Source organism: Ricinus communis, chromosome 6, assembly GCF_019578655.1.
Source record: "Ricinus communis isolate WT05 ecotype wild-type chromosome 6, ASM1957865v1, whole genome shotgun sequence".
NCBI lineage: Eukaryota > Viridiplantae > Streptophyta > Magnoliopsida > Malpighiales > Euphorbiaceae > Ricinus > Ricinus communis.
In genome coordinates this window covers 18,685,328-18,705,019 of record NC_063261.1, presented here as the reverse complement: position 1 = coordinate 18,705,019, position 19,692 = coordinate 18,685,328, and the positions used below count along the sequence as shown (strand labels likewise).

The window sequence follows — 19,692 nt, the reverse complement described above, 5'->3', positions numbered from 1 at the left end:
AAGCGAGAAAAGGGTGAGAGAAGGAATAAACACCATTAATGTCAACAATGCTTGATGTAAGATGGGAAACTCAGATCTATTAGTCAATCAGGAACCAAGCACCCTGCATATGGATTCTCAGAACGCTAGCATATATCACTATATCGTCTCATATATTAGAATTTCTTTATATTTTATATACACAACTTTTGTACAATTTATATCTTCTTTTTAACTTCTCATACTTAAGCTAGGGAAAAAAGTGTTTTTTTTTTAAAGAAGAAGGAAGATTTACACTCTCCAGAAACTTGGACAAAATTAAACTCCTGTAACGATTTACAAGGTGAAGGGGTTTGAGGGAGGGTGAAAAATAGGGATCTTGGACATTGTCACATTACCCATAAGAACATTAGCTTCCACGGTATCTTCAATAATCACAGGGTTAACCTGCATCACCTTCTCTGGTATTACCTTCTCACCATCAACTTTACCCAATACCTCGAAATGCATCCTGACCGACTCGGGCTTTGTCCTCCATGCAGGATAGCCCTGAAAATCAAAGCTATCTCCTTCCTTCAACTTCTTCTCAACCTCAAATCCTATCTTCACAAATGTCTGAGTTGACACATCTGCCTTCAACAACTTGAAGAAACCTTTGTCGTTTGCCTTAGGACCCAACACAGAAGCTAGCAATTTTTCGAAACCAAGCAAATTTGCATTTGAGCCATTTAGAGAAGTGAGAGGCCACATTGTAGTGAAATGTTTGGGAGTTAATACAGTTGCGGCTTCTTGCAACTCAATAGGAGTAAGAGCATCAACGGCCTGGGATTTTGCAGGTGAGGATAACTCCACAAGACCTGGAGCAAGGCGTCTTAGCTTGAGCCTGTTATTGGACGAGGACGACGATGACGGAGAAGTGAGGGAAGTGGGGCCAACAATGCGGAGAGATAGGAGTGGAGCTCCTTCAGTGCGAGAAGCACGGCGGAGCTGCTCAGCAAGGGCCAGAAGACCAGAGGCAAAACCATTTTGAGTTCTATTAAAGGGCAATGGAAGATCAATTGGGTGGCGTAGGCTAACAGATCTGGCACCCTTGACTGTAACTGCAGCACCATCTGCCAATATAACTTTCTTCAAGACACCAGCATCTACATCATGCTGCGGAACAGATGCAATTCATTAGAAACATAAAAAAATGCATAAATTCTTCTAAGATAAACATGTGCACTAAAGTTCTTTCCGAAGTGAATGACAGAGCATTCATAAAAAAATATTATGGAAACAGAAGTAAATTTGGTTGCTGTGCAGCAATTTTAGTAAATAGGAAACTAAGATCCTAGCAGAAATTGCCCAAAAACATCAGCCAGTCTAAAGGTATGCTCCTACAAACTAAGCCAAATGATAACTTCAAAATGAATAAAGGGCACTACCATGTTATGATCCTAGACCTTCAAAATGGAAATTCAACACCAGTAAAGTATAAACCTCATCCCTTCACCTCTTCAACATCAAGTGGCTAATCTATTATCTAAGGCCACAAAATTGCAATAATTAGATAGTGAACCGACACTTTTACCATTGCACTACAAAATGCTCCTTGAGTTACAATACAAATTCTGATTTCAGGTCATGCATAAGTTCAAATCAAAATCTTTTCCACATATCCAAATACCATTTTGCTTTTATCCAACCAACACATTGTTTTTCCAATACGGACAAATATTTAATTAACCAATGAAATCAACTAACTTCAGATGTACTAATCCATAACCATTTTCTTAATCATACTTAACCAGAAATTCAAATAATATAATCAAATGAAATAACAATTTAAAACAAAATATAATAATACATACCGGCAATGAAATGCGCATATTCTTGGCATCTTGAACCCAGATCTCCATAGGTCCAGCAAGCTGAAATGGAGCTAAAACAGGCAATCCATTATCTGATTTCCCCTTCTTCTCAACTAACATATTTTCATCACCGACCCTAACCGATCCTTCTTCTTCTTCAACTCTAAAAATAGGCAAATCCACATACTCCCATCTATTTACATCCTCTAATAACTTAAAAGGAAGCACCTGGTTATCTACCTCTAGATCAAATTCATATGCCACCGCATGTCCTACCAATGCATCTCTGATATCAAACCCTGTTATCTTAAAATCATCTGCTTGAAACCCGAGTCCCTTCACAATTGCTTCCTTCAAATCCTACATAAATATTATAAAAATCCCAATTACTAACGCAATAAAGGATAAAAAATTTCTCTTATTCATAAGAATCATAAACATGCCAACTAATTTTTATTTTTCTATAGAAAGAGAATATAAAACTATATTTTCAAAAATTATAAGATATAGGAAAACCAAGTTAATAGAAAGGAATATACACATCCCGAATTGATAAAGAAAAACGATAAATTTCTTCTAGAATAATTACTGTTGTGTTGAGCATAAGATAAAATTATTATTTAAAATCTTACAAATTGTAAACTTCCCAATTATTTCAAACAATCAAGACTAAATTTCTTTACGAAATTTTAAAGATGCGAGCTTTATCGATTAACATTAACAACTTGAATGACCCTATTCAGTAATTTAATAAAAAGAGAGAAATTAGTAATAAAGACAAAACTGGATATATAAGGAAGACGTACTTACGGAAATAGCCCTAGGAGGATTGATACTTGGAGAGGAGAGGAGAGAGGAGGAGGAGGAGGAGGAGGGTAAGGTGGTAAATAAGATGAAAATCAAGGTGAAGTAAAGATTAGAAGCCATTGTAATGAAGTCAACGAGGAGGAGGAGATTAAATTCAAGAAGAAGAAGAAGATGATGGTGTTGATTTAATTGAAGTTTTTTTACTTATAATGGAGGGTGTTATAAATAAGATAAGAGTTGTGGATGGTGAAGGATCTAGGAGGTTTGATGACGTGGAATCAACCAACCAATGAAAAGAGAGAAAGTGATGTGGTATATAAATATTATTGGTTTAGTTTCGTTGTGATGACGTGGGTGGAATAGAAATTTACGGAGTTTTAACGATTTAGATGCGGCAGTTATTTCTGTTTTCCTAAGAAAATCCAAGTTGCTCCGTCGTCGTTTTATTTTTATATTTCCCATTTTTTTAATTGAAGTGGTCCATCGTCGTTTTGCTCGATCGATAGTAAGAATCAAAAAAGTAGTTAAAAAATGGCGTCGCCCGGACTCGAACCGGAGACCTTCAGTGTGTTAGACTGACGTGATAACCAACTACACCACGACACCAATTCTGGTACGAGTACGAAATTTTAAAACCATTCCATTATATATTCAAATAAATTTAAATTGATTTAAATTCGGTTCATTTATTAAATAAATTTTAATATTAAGTTTAAAAATCATTCAATTATATATTTAAATAGCTTAAATGAATCTTTATCGAGCCAAGCTAAGATCACTGAGCTGTGCTCGAGTGGCTTAATTTGATTGCAAACCTAAACCTTGAACCGATATTAGTGTACTAGGGAATTCAAAAGCATATTGCCTCGCAAAATAGAATACATTTTGACCCTCCTGTGTAACAAAGTCTACTTCTAGTTGGCTCTAATACTTACCGGTAAATATATGATTTTTCCAAAAATCAATCAGTCTTGACATATTGATTTGTTACATGAGTATATACCAAGAATGTACTGAAATCAATATTCTTCTTCCTAGACTTTGCTTAATTTGATGACATTTATTTTCTGGGTTTAAGCCACATCATACCCTACATAGAGGAAAGGGACAAGGTTTCTAGAATGCATTGTCAACCCCTAAAAAAGGGTTAGTCGGTGCCAAGATTGGTACCATCCAATCCTTAGGTCTTACTTTTTCTCATCAACCAAACAGGCCTGTGGAGTTTTATGGCTACTAATATCCATCATTGTACTTAACGTGTCACAGTTAGTTCCCTTCCAAAAAAAAAAAAAAAAAAAGGAAGAAAATAGTGCAAATTATTAAATTTGTAAGATCAATATTTATATTTATATTTATTTACCGTTTATATTTATTTACAGTTGTGGCTTAAGAGCGTCTGACGCATTAATTCAGGATGATGCCCAAAACTAATTCATAGCCAACAAATATAAACCCTAGAAATTCGATCAATCAAAGATTACTTAAGCTGCAGTTCAGAAAAAAATAAAATAAAATGTGATCATGTCAAAGTAAATTATAATAAATTATTTATGTTTTTTATATCCGCATAATAGAGGAAAAAATAATATAATTATAAAACTGCAGCATATATATATATATATATATGAAAGTAAGGTTGTGAACATATTTTTTCTTTTTTATATAATTTTTTTATTTCTTAAGGTATTTCTCTTGACTTACATGAATTATTTTTATAATTTTTTTTAAAAATTTTCTCTTTCTTCTCTTAAAATGAGGTGTTTAGAAGACTTTATTTCACTTAAATTTTTTATCTTTTTCTTTCATTAATCTTGCATCTAAATTTTTTAATTTTTTTCTTTTATTATTTTTTTTTCATACATAACTACTAACAATTTGCTCATATTATTGCATGATTGTTCCATTTGTTTTATATGTAAAAATTATATTTTGTATATTATATAATTCAATTCATAATACGTTCTTATGATATTTTTTATTTTTATCTGCTAAGGTAAATAAACATGAGAAATATATATACTTATCACTTTTAACTCTTTATTTATTTTATTGCACTAATAAGTTCTCATATATTTATATAATACTTATTTTTAATAAATAAAATTATTAGAACTTCTGGTATTTATTATTATTATTATTATTTCTTGATATCACATAAATATAGATTAATTTTTTTATTTATTATATTGGACTAATAAATTATTGAATATATCACAAATTTCTTCTAGCAGAAATAATCCAAATATAAATTTCTATTCTTTTACTATATTAATTTATATATATATACATATATATGAATATAAATATATATTTTATTAGAAAGATAATAAGATTTATTATTAATATGGAGTACCTTTACTACTTATTATATTTATTATAATCATTTTAAGAATATAATAATTTTATATTTAAATAAATTAAAAATACCATATTCATTATTAGCATTATTTAAGATCAAATTAATTATTTTATGAATTTTTATAAGTTAATATTTTTATGAATATGCCATATTGTCGTTTTCTCATTGAAAAACAATATGATATGATTTCATAAAATTTTGCCACATAGAAACTCGTGGAAAAACTAAGTATTTTTATATATATTTTATAGATTTTATTTTTTTTAACTCTTATTCTCCTATTTCTAAAGAAAAATAAAAAATCTATAATTCTCATATTTCATTTATTAACTTTTTTCATTTTGCTATTTATTTTATTTTATTTTATTTTATTCACAAGCTGTTGTTATCTCTTTTAACTCAATTTCTTCATTATTTTTATATTTGTCATAGAATTTTTTATGAACAGATAAATTTATCTTTATTTTTATTTTTTACTTTTCCTATGCTAGTTTAGTTAAATTCAAATCAATAGCTTCTCTATATAAAAAGAGTATTTTAAGAGATGTTTTCTCTTTTCTAAATATATTTTTTTATTCTTTAAAGTCATTTTTATGCATTTTGATATATTTTAAAAAAATATTTATCACATATTTTATTATAGTTTTTTTTCTTCTTACACTAGCACTTTTTCTATTCTTTGAAGATATCTGTGTATTTTTTTAAAATATTATTTTTTTCTTAATAATTTAATTAAAATATTCATCAGTTTATTCGTATTATTATCTCATTTACTTTTAATAATGCAACTTTAAGTTTCTAAATTTTTCTTGATTTCTTTTGGATATTTAATTTAAAGAAAAATAGTACTAAAGTAAGGATTATCAAATACTGAAATTTCTAATAATCTATACAACATTAATTTTAATGAAACTTAATAAGTAATAATTTATAACATACGGTTATCTAATATCCTAATATTTTATTATATTTCATTAATATCTATATAAATAAATTATTAAATTTTTTAAATATTATTTCAATAATATTTTAATCCGCTTAGAAGGCGGGCACTTGTCTAGTTAAGAAGTAAAATACAAAAGTCAGCAATATAACATATACTACACATAAAATCTTATCACCAACAACAATAATTAAAGTCATGACTAGCAAATTTCATAAATTTCAGTTATCGGGTTTTATAGACATATTGAATATTTGATAAGGAAGTAAATAGTATTATATATTATTATTATTATCATTATTATTGAGGAGCGAAGATTCGAATTTAAGATTTCTATCCAAATTTAATAGCATTTTCTCATTAGGTCAAATATCTAATGATATAATTATTACCATATTAGCTTCTAATTCCATGCAACTATTAGCTCTCAATTGAGAATTAGTACCCTTATTATGGTAATTATTTTTAAGCAATTTTTTTTGACTTGTGTTCAATTTGTTGATGGGACATCGTTTAATTTGCCATAATATATGTACCCATGAATCAATTATTAAAATTAGTCACTAATATATACTGGTCATGCTTACATGTCATGCGAGGCATTAGTGTCATTTAAAGGAACATTGTTTGATGAGCAAATCATGGGGAAAAATTTGCAGTGATGCTAATTAAAGTCCCATTAGTTTGGTTAATTGTCTTGTCAATATAAGAATGGATACTATTAGTACTGACAAGGGAAGATTTTGGAGTTAGGGAAATTTGAAACAAATGACAAGGGAAGATAAATGAACTAAATTTGAGATTTAAATTGATAATATGATCAAATTAATTATGAATTAATAAAATTATATTCATTAGGCAAACGAGTTTGCTCATTTGTAACTAAATAAGTAAGCTTACAGCTTAAACTATAATTTGGTTTGTCTATAAGTAGAGTAAAGAAATAAATTCGAAATCTTGAGTTTGATTTCATTTATAAAATTTAGATAGAGCTAATTAGTTGAATTCGAGTTCAATTATATAATAAGTTCGATTTTGAGTTCAGATTTATATAATTTCTTTATATATTTATTTAATATAATAAATAAATTATTTTTAAATTAAATATAATTAATCACATATTCAAATATTTTAAAATAAGTTCAACTAGAAGTAATTGTCAACATTTTAGCTCACTTACATTTATGATTAAGGACAAAAAGGTTGTTATAGATTGACAATTTAGTATCTTTATTTTAAAAAATTTATGTTTCATGCCTCAGTTACGTACTAAATGATTTAATGCAAATGTCTCAGTTACGTACTTTTATAAATTGGTTATTATCTAACAATCTAATGGACCACATATTGTAAAAGAAATTCCCAAAATACATGTTTAATTTTGTTAAAATAAAAACTTAAAAATAAAAATCTCTTATAGTTTAAATAATAATAATAATTTAGTACTTTTTGTATTAATCAATTCCTTTTAAAAAGATTAATTGACAATTTTCCTAAAAAAGCAATAATAAGTTAAAATGTAGGGACCCAATGAACCATTTAATTTAAGAGAATTTGCAAATTATAATATCGAAAATAAAAACAAAAAAAGTCTAAATAATCCATCATTCGATATTTCTTTTAATTAATCAAAATCGGCTTAGGAAAAAATAAATTCAATATATTCTTAAAAAACAATATTACAAATTAAAGCATCAAAAAATAACATTTTTAAAATCTCCTGTCCTTGACAGCAAAATATAAGGCTATATTAGTCTTTGCAGTCATTTTAAGGTGATTAATTTATCACACTACTTCTATAATATATATTTCTCCAATTTAATATAAAGTTAATTTCAATTTTTCCTAAACAAAAGTTCTTGGGAATAATATCTCCATGATTTTCTGTTAGAGAGATATATTATAGTCATTGAAAGATGATAATCTTTAGTGGGGACTAAGGTCTATGGATATTAGAGTGTAATGAATTATATTAATAATTCTTAATTAATTATATATGTTAATAATTAAAGTTTAAATCAAATGGCAAATTACATTCAAGTCAGATGAGACCTAGACAGACAACAATGTATTTAAGAATTAATTAATACACCTAATCATACATTATAGATTAATAATCATATTGACTATCAATTCCTCTAGTGTCATGATCAAGCACCAAAATAGTCATCCACTTGGCAATAATGGTACCACAAATCTTTTTGGAGTTTTGTCCTTTTGTTAATCTTGTGATCAAACATATTATATATCAAATCCTTTTTTCTTTTCCTTTTTAACCCTTCTTTTTCTTTTTTCTTTTTAATAAAAAAAAGGGTCTTTGAAGCATCATATATCAATGCATATAGATACCATATTAAAGACATTATGTGATGAGGATTATATGCAATGTTGGGCACTTGGTTATTTGTTGGTTTCATAAGCCATTATCAATTCTCAAGCCCTAACCATGTTTTGATGAAAATGAAGGAAAATAATAAAAACATAGAAAAAAGAAGAATTGTGAATTTCCTTTCTATATATGATCACTCCATACATAATTAATATACTTCCCCATTAATTTAACCACAATTTTTATCTTATTTTATCTTGTAAATTTTAAAAATTACTTATGTGAAATATATATGAATTGATGTTTTTTCTTAAAGAAAAGGTTTGAGAAAAGTAATCTCAAATAGTAAATACTTTTTCAACGCTTAATAGTAATATGTGAAACTTATTTAATATATACATCTGATTCTAGATAATATTTCTTTATTGGAACACACATATTGGAAGATTTTAGCAAGTCATATAGTTATTCCATTAATGTGAACCAAACTGCTGAAGATCATTACATTAAAAAGAGAAAAAGAAAAAGACAAGAAGTACAAAACAAAAGAGGGCTCAACAACATATGTATGCCTCTAAAACACTCACCAAGCAACATACTGCAATAAAGGCCTGTTTGTTTCTCACACCAAAAGAAAAAACCAATTTTCCCTGTTCAACAACCTTAGGTATAGGAAAGGGAAATAACATGTTCAGTTGAATCATCAACCTCCCACTAGAAAAAAAGCCCAAACAAGCTGTGAAATCACCCTTTTAAAACAGGAGGTTATATAGTGAACATGGTCACTAATTAATTAGTTAACCATGCAAAAATTAACTGATTAGAAAAAGAAAAAAAAAACCACCCTGCAAAATTAATCCCACAGCAAACAAGCTTACTAGTAATGATCCATGGTGGAGCATTCAAGGCCTTTTTTTTTATAGATATACTAACCCTTTTGCATATATAAATATATATATAAGAAGTACTGTTCCTAGTGACTGGTTCTGCTTCACATGAACAATTTGAAAGCTGAATGTAGATCCTTGACAAGATCCTTGACTGACATGCTGAATTCATTATCCATCTGCAAAGATTAATGTTTTCAGAAGTTGTTCTTGACTTCTACATCTTGATTATTACTGGTTTCTTGCAGCATAAAGAAATTAACTAATTACCTGAGCAATAATAGTAACATCAAGAGCAGAACTTCCAAATGTAAGAACACTGCTGTTAGTGACTGAAAGGTGAAGCTTCTCAATTTCAGCAATTGTTTTCTCCAGTACTCCTTTCCTTTTCTCACAATGGATTCTTATAAGGACATGTTTGTCGCAGATTCTTGCTTCGATTTCTGGTAATGGCTCATCGAAAGGGCCTTTAGAGAAGCTTTCATCTGAGGAAGAAGTGTCTTCTTCACCAAAGACTAGTCGAGATTTCTTCACAATAACCACTGATTCCATAGTTTTTTTCTTTGTTTGCTCCTCTAGTGTCTTAACTCTTTCTTGCAATTGTTTCAAGTACTTTATAGCATCTCCAAGAACAGAAGCCTTATCCATCTAAAACAAAACAGCAAGTTCATATTACAACAAATTTTTAAATCCTTAGGGTGATTGTAAAGAAAAACATGCAAAAGAAATATAATTGGGTTCAACTCAAAAAAATTAAGAAAGTATTAGAATCGTCTTCAGGGCTGTGAGGTCTCCACTTCGAACTTCAGTCGAAATGAATTAATAATAATGAAAAAAAGAATAAAGAAATCCAAGAATGAAGTTAATATACCTTCTTAAGGCCAGGAACAATAGCAGATAAAGCAATGAACCGTTGACTGAGCTTCTCTCGCCGTTTCCTTTCTGCTATAATATGATCTTGGCTTTGAGAAATTCTACCATTATTATTGTTGGTGCTAATCCTCTTAGCTCCTTGGCAAGCGTTGAATACATAATTATGGTTCTCAAGGGAATTACCTTGAGAAATCAGCATGTGTTCAGAAGGAAGGGTGTGAATGCTTTTAGAATATACAGCTGCCTCCTCTTTAGGCTTCACTACTAGTCCCATTGGATGATTTGTGTTGGCAGAATTGGCAAAGGAAAGAATGTTAGGAGAAAAGGAAGAATGTAGATAATTCTCATTTGGTTTCAGTTGTTGCTTTGTGGGTCTAAGATTAATGCCTGAAAGAGGTGAAGTTTCCATGGAAGCTTTGAGGTTGAAGTTTTGGTGAGATAAAGAATGTTGCATGTTCTCTCCAAACGCAGCCATTAGTGGCAGTAAGCTCAGATCATCAATGGAATTCATGTCCCATTGGTCAATGAAGCTTGGTTCCTCCATTTCCTATATCAATGAAAGATAATTTGCTATTAACATTAAAAAAAAAAAAACAATCACCCAACTTAAGCAACATCTTATTATATTAAAAAAAATCGATCTATTAAATTAAATAAATCCTAAACCTGCTCTAAAACGACGATCAAACTTACCAATTCTCTTAATGGACCGAAGGAAGAAATCTCCATCGAATCAAGAAAAAGAAAAATAGAAGAAAGCTTCTTCCTGATGGAAAGAACTTGTGAGAGAAATCCTGGTGGAAAGGTCACCAAGAAGTAATTAGTGATGTAATTAAACCAGCATCAATCACACTCAAAATGGACACTAACTTTACTAACACTTTTTTCTTTTATAACTGAGGAAGTAAGAAGTCCATAAGCATATAAAAGCAAAATTAAATCAAGAGAAAGTAAATTTTATAGGCATAGAACACAAAGCAAAGAATACTCCAAAAATGTAGCAATTATTATTAATATACAGAAGGTGCAAAAAATAAAAGAAAGTCTCACCTTTCAATAATAAACAAAAAGATCAAATCTCCACCAAAGCAGGAGAGCCCTTCTTCCACTTATCTCCCAATCTTTATAAAGCCTTTTCATACTAACAATTAATAAGAGTCCACACAGACCTTCTCTTTCTCACGGGTACTAATTAATGATGTGAAAAGGCCATAGTATTTCTTGATCATTAATGATTAATTAACATATACTATAGCTACAAAAGCAAATTTAAACAAAAATTATTAATGGGTTGTCTTTGCTGACAAAATTAATACCCTATAAAACAAGTTTTATTTATTTATATTTTTTTGGTTGTTTTGTAGACTTTTAGGGGAAACATTACCAACTTAGAGTTGAAATTCTCCTTTCAATGTTTAGCTAATGAGAAAATAGTGACCCAAATAGAAAAGAAAGACAAGAAAGAAAGAATTAGTGGCCCTTTTCATGTCTTAATCAGAACTTGCAAACCCTTTAAATTAATATCTTGCTGCATTCTATAAATGCCAATTAGTTCTTAAGAAGACTTAATTAGCCAATTAACGATTGAATAATACGGTTTAAGCCCATGTGAATTTGGACGTGTAAAGGCGTGATTTCATTGATTATTGTTATGTGTAATTAAGAGATTAAATTCATTTGTGGGTTTCTTTTGACTTTTGGGTATTTTTGGCCAATGGATGAGTTACACCATGTTGATAGTTGCTAAACTTGACTAAAATACACACATGGAATTTTTGTCCTTTTGGGTCGGTGCAACCCGGCAAGCCGACCCATAAAAGGCCGGCTCATGATTAAATTATGACCCATGACGTGTATAGAAGACGTATTAAATTTTTTTTTTTATTATTCTTTTTAAGAAGAGACATATTCAAAGTATTGAGAGAACTATAAATAGATCATTAAAAGCCAATTTGAGATTTTTTCTTTAATTTTTTTAAGAATTATTTTTATTAAATATAACTTTCAAAAGAGGCAACAAATTATCCTTTTAAAAAGAATTAAAACTCAAGAATAGAATTTTAGAAAATATATTTGTCCAACACAATCACAAATGAAACTTAAAATGGGTGATTAAGTAGACAAGAAGCATTACTAAAGTCCAATATTCAAGAATTTATTATATGATTTTTGATAATTTAAAAAGTAAATGTACCTATATACTATAATAACTCAATTTTAATTTAATTTAATTTTCATTTAAGTCTATATATGACCCATCTAATATTTTAATTTAGAGATAAATATATATTACAAAATTCAAATTCCACTAAATTAAAACAATCTTTTCTTTCCAATGCTTAAAAAGTAAAAATTAAAATAAATGGGAAAACTCCTTTTAACAAAAAAAAAAAAACTAATTTAAAGTTAAATTCACCATATCCTAATATTATTAATATTACAGAAATAAAGTGATTATGTGGAGGAGCTCATACCCTCTCATACCGAAACCTCCTTTCTTTTGGGAAGTTGTTAAAGTCAAATTCTCTTGCCTTGTCATTCTTAGTCTTTATTATATACCTTAAAATTAGTCTACCTTTTTTAACCTTTTCTTTTTAAATTTTAATTCATTGAAAATCTAATCACCATAAATTCTATAATAAAATAATAATAAATTCTCATTAATATTAATACATAATAGCAAAAAATACAACCTAATCTTTCTATTAAAAATATCAATCATATATCACTTTTGATTACCTATTTTTTTTAAGTTGTTATAAGTAACAATAGTTAAATAGAATGAGATTCAATTTGCCTCTCAAACTTTTTGAAAAAAAATCAATTTTCCTCTTTTAATATTTTTTATTCAAATCACTTTAGAATTATATATTTTTTAACTCAATTTTTCCTTTAATTAAGAGTGTGAGAGTCATTCTCTCTTAAAAAAATTTTAAAAAAAATTTTGAAAACCTATTTTATAATTTAAACACAACATAAATATTTAATAAAAATATTATTTAATTATATTTTAATATATAGTGGTTTTAAATTAAAATCAAATTTAATTTTAAAAAATAACATTTCTTATTTTTTATTATATCACTCTCAGTGAAATTTACTTTTCAAAAATGGATTAAACTAAATCGAAAAATAAGATTCTGGGTTAAATTGTCCCAAAAAATTGAAAAAGTCTGTAAATATTCTGACATTTATTATATTGTCAAGCATTCAAATTCTTTTAAGAGAATCTGAACTTTTTAATTTATTTTATTGAATTTTTATATTTTTATATTTTATTAAAGCTTTTTTATATATATTTTATGAAAATTTTATTTATTCTATTGAGTATAACAATTAAATGAAATAAAATAAAATTAAAAAATTTAAGCAATTAAAAACACACTTTGCCTGAAAGAATGCAACAGTTGGCACTTTTATTAAAGGAATATATCTTTTGTTTTTGGGACCATAACCATTCCATTCTGGCTTCTTTTTCTTCTTAATTTGTGGCATAATCATCACTAATCATGTATTATTGCATTGATTTGTGTTACAAGCACTACTTTATTCTTGAAGATTTTTATTTAATTAGAGGCACCAAGGTCAGAGTTGCTTTGCAATGTTTGATTATTTTATATTTGATTATATTTTTCAAATTTCAACAGAGTGTCAGTGCTGGCCAATTCCATAGGGCTAACAAATGCTAGCTATAACAACCAAGTGATCACAATCAAGAAATTAGCTAGAAATAAGTTTTTTTTTTTTAAAATTATTATAAAATTAATAAAAAATTATTTAATTGTTGACAATTGAGCTTAGAAGCAAGAAAGATGTCAGCAGCTTTATCTTAGTATATGGTGTAATGGCACTATGTGTACACATAAAAGGACCATTAGAACCTTTTTTTTAATTATTTTTTCTTCAGTCACTCTTTTTTTTTTTTTTTATTAGCACTTATATTTATGAAATTGAAATTTAAGGTTATTTAACTAATAAAAGTTTGAAGGTCAATTTACAAATAAATACAGTATTATGAATTATCTTAATAATTAATATTAGGTCTATACTTGCAAGGAGTTTTTCTCTTCAAATTTCTCACCAATTTTAACCCTTTAGTTGTAACTTGTAACCTTTCTCATTAAAGTATTAATTAAGTTGCTAAAGAACTAAAAATACCAATTATAAAACAATAGGGACTAGAGTGCTTGATGCCCTGAATCTCAGGGATTTGTAAATTTTTCCTAAATCTTTTGCCTTGTCATTACATTACAATCTTTTTGTCTTATACTATACCTTGGAAAAAAAACACAAGTCTACTTCTTTAAGCTGTCTTACTCTAATTGCCTGGCAGTAATATGGTGTTAGGCACCCAAATTCTATTGAGGCATACAACAATAAGACAGTTGGCCCATTTGTTAAGGAAGTACTTTTATTTGGGACCATCACCATTAAATTAAAGTCTGTGTTTTCTTGCATGATATGACAGGGCATTTGCAGATGCATTCTGCTGTAAGAAACTGAAACTGAAACTGAGACTGAAACTAAGCAAATCCTGAACACAAACAGATTGTTCAAGAAGTGCAAAATTTCCATAGCTTTCTAGTATTTTTCATTTTGTGGATCTCTTCTGAATACATAACTTCTGTTCCTCCAATGATTTAATGTAATTATTGAGTGATTGACATTAAATTAAGCTTGCAGCATCAAGCACTAGATGAAGATTATGTATATCTCATTATTGTAAATTTGCTCTACACACATGAGTACTACTGAACTGACATACTAAAGTCTAATACAATGATATCCTTCATCAGCCACCAATTTGTGCAGAACCGCCATCACCAACTAATTTATAGATGCGATCGAATTCAGAAACGAATTTTGTCTTTGCTAAAGGAGGAGGCATATTTGGTACTGGGAGACCGAAAAGGATGGCTACAGGTAGGGAATGGGCCCTTGTTTATATCTAAAACAACGTGTATTTATTCATACTTTACTTATACCCATTTGGCTAATAAATATTAAATTCATCTCTATATTTATAGGATTTCGGGTAACCGATGGGTAACTATTATCCAAATAGTTATCAAAATACAATAATATTTATGCAGCATGATATTATTATAACTAAAAAATATTATTTATTATAGAGGTTATTTATTTATCAATGAATATTTAATTAATTTATCAATAAATAAATATTTACTAATTTAAAAAGATTTATGTTTCAATTATTTGCTTATATTTTTTTTATCTAGATTTATATATGAGTTATATAAAAAAAATATAGTCAAAAAGTTAGTGTACATTACATCAAATATAAAAGTTATTATTTATATACATAAATAGTTATAGGCCAAATAAATTTATTATCTTATACATTGAGATTATTCATTTAGTATATTGATTCGAGTCGAAATCGAAAATTTTTATTACTTACTTGAGGTTATTAAATTATTGATCATTTATTTATCAGGATTTTAATGTATATATAAGAAAGCTCGAATAAGCTAAAATATTAAGTATATAATTTTTAATTTTATTTAATTAAAATAATATATTATTCAAATAGGCTATATAAAAAATAATAAAAATTAAATAATTAAATAAATTTATCTAATTCTCTAAATACAATATATTAGATAATCAAAATTAATAAATTTAACTATAAAATTTTTAATATTGTGAATCTAACTTTATTTCGAATAGGGTATGGATAGGGTAGTATAATATCCATACCATACCCAAACGTAACGCAATCCTTGTAAAAGTTGAAATTGATTTTACCCTCATTTGGAGCATAAAAAGTTTCAACTAATGGAAAGAAATTAAAATCTAATTAATTATTTTTTTATCTCTATTCTTGTAATAAAAAAAATTCAAAATTAGTTAATTCGGATCCTTTTCCTTTAATGATTACTTTTGTGTAACCAAATACAATAGAATAAAAAATTTATTCTCCCTTCCATTCTCTTTAAAATACCTTTCCCTTTCTGCTTCTCTTAATTGCCATGCATAGTATAAAGTTGCTCTCTTTGTTGCTTGTTGGAAAAAAACTATTGCTCCTCTCTTTGTGGCTTGTTGGTAGAGAATTGTTGTTGTTGATGTTGAACTGGAAGGAGACGATCAAATTGTTTGCTGATAATTGGGTTTTCTCAAAATTTGATAGGAGGGGTTTCAGCTTAAAGCAACCACAAAGTTAAGAAAATTGCAAAAATGGCAGGCATTCAGTAACATTCAATAAGAACTTGATGAACATTAGAGAAAGATCAAGATATCTTGAGCACAACAAGTTATCAATTGTGTGAAGCAAGTAAGCAAAAACTTTGTTTTATTAGACTAGCAAAGTCATATTTTTGTTTCTCACCAATTTTGACCATTTAATTGTAACTTGCAATCTTTATCCAAGATTATTGTAGCTCAACTAAAGTTAAATGGAAAAGAAATGAAGTATCTAGTTCCAACAATTATTTGGAGATTAAGGACCGTATAAGCTTAATTTTGTTGACATTTTAGGGCTCACTCTCATTTTTATTAATGGAATATGAAGAATTAAAGATCAATTGCAACATCAGAAAATATTTGACAGAATGACATTGCTACAAGAATCATTTGACATTTAACAACATTTACTAGAGGTAATCACAGACAACGAAATAAATGGATTCGACAGCATGATTACAAGACATAATAGGACATTTGTAAATGCATATACTATAAGAAATTGGAATCAAGCAGATCTAAAAGTTTTAAATATGGTTAAAGAGGTACAAATTTTCATAATTTTCTTTTCCAATTTGTGCATCTCTGCTAGAAAAAGAGAGAGTGTATATTTCAAATGGTTTTACAATGTGCAGCTAAAAAGAATAAACATATTTCTTCATCATCCTCAAGGCAGAATTCAACTAAACTAACAAGAATTAGAAGATATCTTCAACTTTTTCCATTTGTAGGCAGCTTCCGAGGTCTTCAGATTCAGGATCTAAGCTCGACTTTCAATTGGAAAAATGTAATCCACATATTCCTCATTCTCGGCTAGACTGTCTTCAAAAGCAACTTGCCTTTGCCTTTTGATCCTAGGCAACATGGCTTGGACTAAGCTAACATCACCAAGCTCACCAAAATAACTCTCCATGTTCAACCACTCTTCCAAAAGTATTGCTTTTTCCTCCTTCCGTTCGGATGCACACACTCCGTAGTAGTTGACAGCTTTCTAAACTACCCTTCTTGCCTTCTAAATACACAACTTTTGTTTATCCAATGAGTCTGCCCCATCATTTCCTACGACAAATGCCTCAAATTTGGCATAGCTAACCCAAACCTTCAAATGATTTGTCCTTTCCAACAGCCTCCGATAAAGTTATCGTCCTCTGTCATACTCGCCCTGTGTGATTTCAAAATCAATATAAGTTTTCCACAACTCCTCTGGCATATCCTAGGCTGGTTGCGAGACTGCAATTTCAAAAATCCCACGAGCTCTTTCAGTTTCACAAAGGATGTCTCCAACTCAACATATTTTCTCCAAGCATAGTAGTTATCTGGTGACTAGTCCAAGTATTTCTCATATAGCTTACAGCAACGACCAACATTGCAAAATTGGAGTCTAGTTCAATGTATTTCTTATAAATTTTGTTCTTGTAAGCTCTGCCAATGGCATCCCCTAAAATCACTCAAGCGGAGTTGAAGATTTAATTGCCTCAACTCGAATTGGGCAGCTAAAATCCACAATTTTAAAAAGAACTTGTAGTGAGGTATCAGTTTGAAGCATTCCTTATAGACATCACGAGTGCATCTGATGTCTCCTGCAATGAGCTCTATAAAGAGAGAGCATAGTTAATCCAGAAATATATGTACCTTTTCCAGTAATTCTTGTCCTAAGCTAGAGGCACATTAGCAATTGCACGCTCATAAATCTCGCGAATCCTATCTTGATTCCCAATACTCTCTTCTAATTGAATGTTATCAAACCAAAAGTCATAGTCGAATGCATTTATTCTCATTTGATTCTCAAAATCCTAGAACATATTATGCAAGTGTTCAATATTTTTCTTCCCTTAAGGTAGATGGTATAAAGCATACTTATACAAGTAGCAGGCTCGGTTTATCTCCTTACAAAGCACCTTAAACTCAGTAAAAGCAATAAGAAGTTGCTCCAAACCATCATCATCATTGTTATCATTTTTAACCCGATTCTTAATAGCCCTAAGATATACATTCCTGGCCCTATAAATTTTCTCATTTTTAAATTCAAATTTAGCATACTTAAGCCACACGCTAGTAACACTATGACAGTAAATAAAATGTTCATGAATGCTCTAGCGCGTTCAGTTTCACCATATTTATATTCAAAATTAATAAATAAATCCAAGCTTCATAAGGAGGCTTACAATTCATCTTTTTTCCTAAATCTGCCTAGCGACATCAATATTCCCCAACTTCTCTTTAAAGAAGATGTATTTGAACCATAATTGATCAACACAGGGCAACAGAGTAATGCCACGGTCTCATACATTATGAGCATGATTAAAATTTTTATGAGTGGATTCAAACTCAGCATACTTTACCCAAAGAGTAGGGTTTCTGTAATGAAGGTCAACAACTCTTTCCCAAACATAGCGAGATCTATCAATAAACCCTTGTTTAGTTTCTCACTTTGCATACTATATCCATATGTTAAGGTTACTTTGTCCATTAACTCGTACAGAATCTTTAAAAGTACTTCCTATTTGAGAGTAAATGATCATCTACCTCATTTGAATCCACCAATTTGAGCTTCATTAGAGATAAAATTAAAGACTCCAACTGATCCCTAGCTTCCCTTATTAATTGCTCCGTTGTTATTTATATTGCACTCGCCATTTTATTTTTCACCATCATCCTCATCTTCTTTTTCTTCATTGTTGGAGGAGGAACATAAAAGACAAGAAGAGGATGAGGGTTCAAGATTGGTTTGATTTATGTTTGCATTGTCAATTGAATGATGCCCTTTTTATAAGATTCCAAGATTCTTATTCTTAATCCATTTAGGAATTGGAAATTCAATTCCATCTTCGTTGTTATAATTTTAATCCTGATTGGATATGTAATTTGCTTCAGTTTGAAAAATGGCCTTCTCAAATATAAGAAAACTTCTTTTTAATTATTAGATACATAATTGATGTTTTAATAATGTATATCAGTTTCTTTTTCAATTGATTGATGCATATCAGGTGAGAAATAAACAAAAAAAAAATGATGATATTGTATGTTTCTAATTTAATAATAATCTTAATCTTAAAAATCGTAAATATATTATATATCATGTTATTAACTAATAATTAGTATTTTAAATATAAAATAAATTTATTTTCAAAAAAAGAATATTGGTCAAATTTTTATTGACTTTATAAAACTATAAGTATTTTTAACATAAATTTTATGTTTATCATATTCCTATAACTATATTTCAAAATTGACTACCAAAGCCACTAAAATTAGTTTAGGTTATTATTATTAATATCTTTTATAATATAACTCACAAATATAAAAAATTTTATTTAAATTTGTATTTAATTTCTTGATCTATTATTTAGTTAAAATAATAATAATTATTACTATTGTAAAATGCACTGATAATTAATACAACATATTATTTCAAAATATCAAATATCTTATTAGAGCTTCTAAATTACTTTTTTAAA

General features: G+C 28.6%; 2 protein-coding genes and 1 non-coding gene across 3 annotated transcripts; all 3 read right to left on the bottom strand.

Annotated features, from left to right (window-relative positions):
* Window positions 1-153: 153 nt before the first annotated feature.
* Window positions 154-2,838, bottom strand: LOC8273860. Its single transcript, XM_002521990.3, has 3 exons — window positions 2,643-2,838; window positions 1,833-2,192; window positions 154-1,134 (listed from the first exon to the last, which is right to left on the bottom strand). Exons 1-3 carry the CDS (start codon window positions 2,757-2,759, stop codon window positions 316-318), a joined length of 1,296 nt encoding a protein of 431 aa, XP_002522036.2. The 5' UTR covers window positions 2,760-2,838; the 3' UTR covers window positions 154-315.
* A 333-nt stretch (window positions 2,839-3,171) lies between these two features.
* Window positions 3,172-3,245, bottom strand: TRNAV-AAC. Its single transcript has one exon. It is a non-coding gene; the product is annotated as a tRNA-Val (tRNA).
* Window positions 3,246-8,707: 5,462 nt separating this feature from the next.
* LOC8279164 (transcription factor bHLH18) lies at window positions 8,708-11,278 on the bottom strand. Its single transcript, XM_048375761.1, has 5 exons — window positions 11,081-11,278; window positions 10,724-10,824; window positions 10,029-10,577; window positions 9,428-9,805; window positions 8,708-9,336 (listed from the first exon to the last, which is right to left on the bottom strand). The coding sequence occupies exons 2-5, from the start codon at window positions 10,757-10,759 to the stop codon at window positions 9,262-9,264; spliced, it is 1,038 nt and encodes a 345-aa protein (XP_048231718.1). The 5' UTR covers window positions 10,760-10,824; window positions 11,081-11,278; the 3' UTR covers window positions 8,708-9,261.
* Window positions 11,279-19,692: the final 8,414 nt, after the last annotated feature.

Excerpts from the sequence above, each read along its gene's own strand:
- LOC8273860 (XM_002521990.3), bottom strand. The coding sequence starts at position 2,759 with ATGGCTTCTAATCTTTACTTCACCTTGATTTTCATCTTATTTACCACC. Across the intron at positions 2,193-2,642 it reads ATCCTCCTAGGGCTATTTCC|GATTTGAAGGAAGCAATTGT; the intron begins GTAAGTACGTCT and ends ATATTTATGTAG. Across the intron at positions 1,135-1,832 it reads ATATGCGCATTTCATTGCCG|CATGATGTAGATGCTGGTGT; the intron begins GTATGTATTATT and ends TCTGTTCCGCAG.
- LOC8279164 (XM_048375761.1), bottom strand. The coding sequence starts at position 10,759 with ATGGAGATTTCTTCCTTCGGTCCATTAAGAGAATTG. Across the intron at positions 9,806-10,028 it reads TTGTTCCTGGCCTTAAGAAG|ATGGATAAGGCTTCTGTTCT; the intron begins GTATATTAACTT and ends GTTTTGTTTTAG. Across the intron at positions 9,337-9,427 it reads ATGTTACTATTATTGCTCAG|ATGGATAATGAATTCAGCAT; the intron begins GTAATTAGTTAA and ends TAATCTTTGCAG.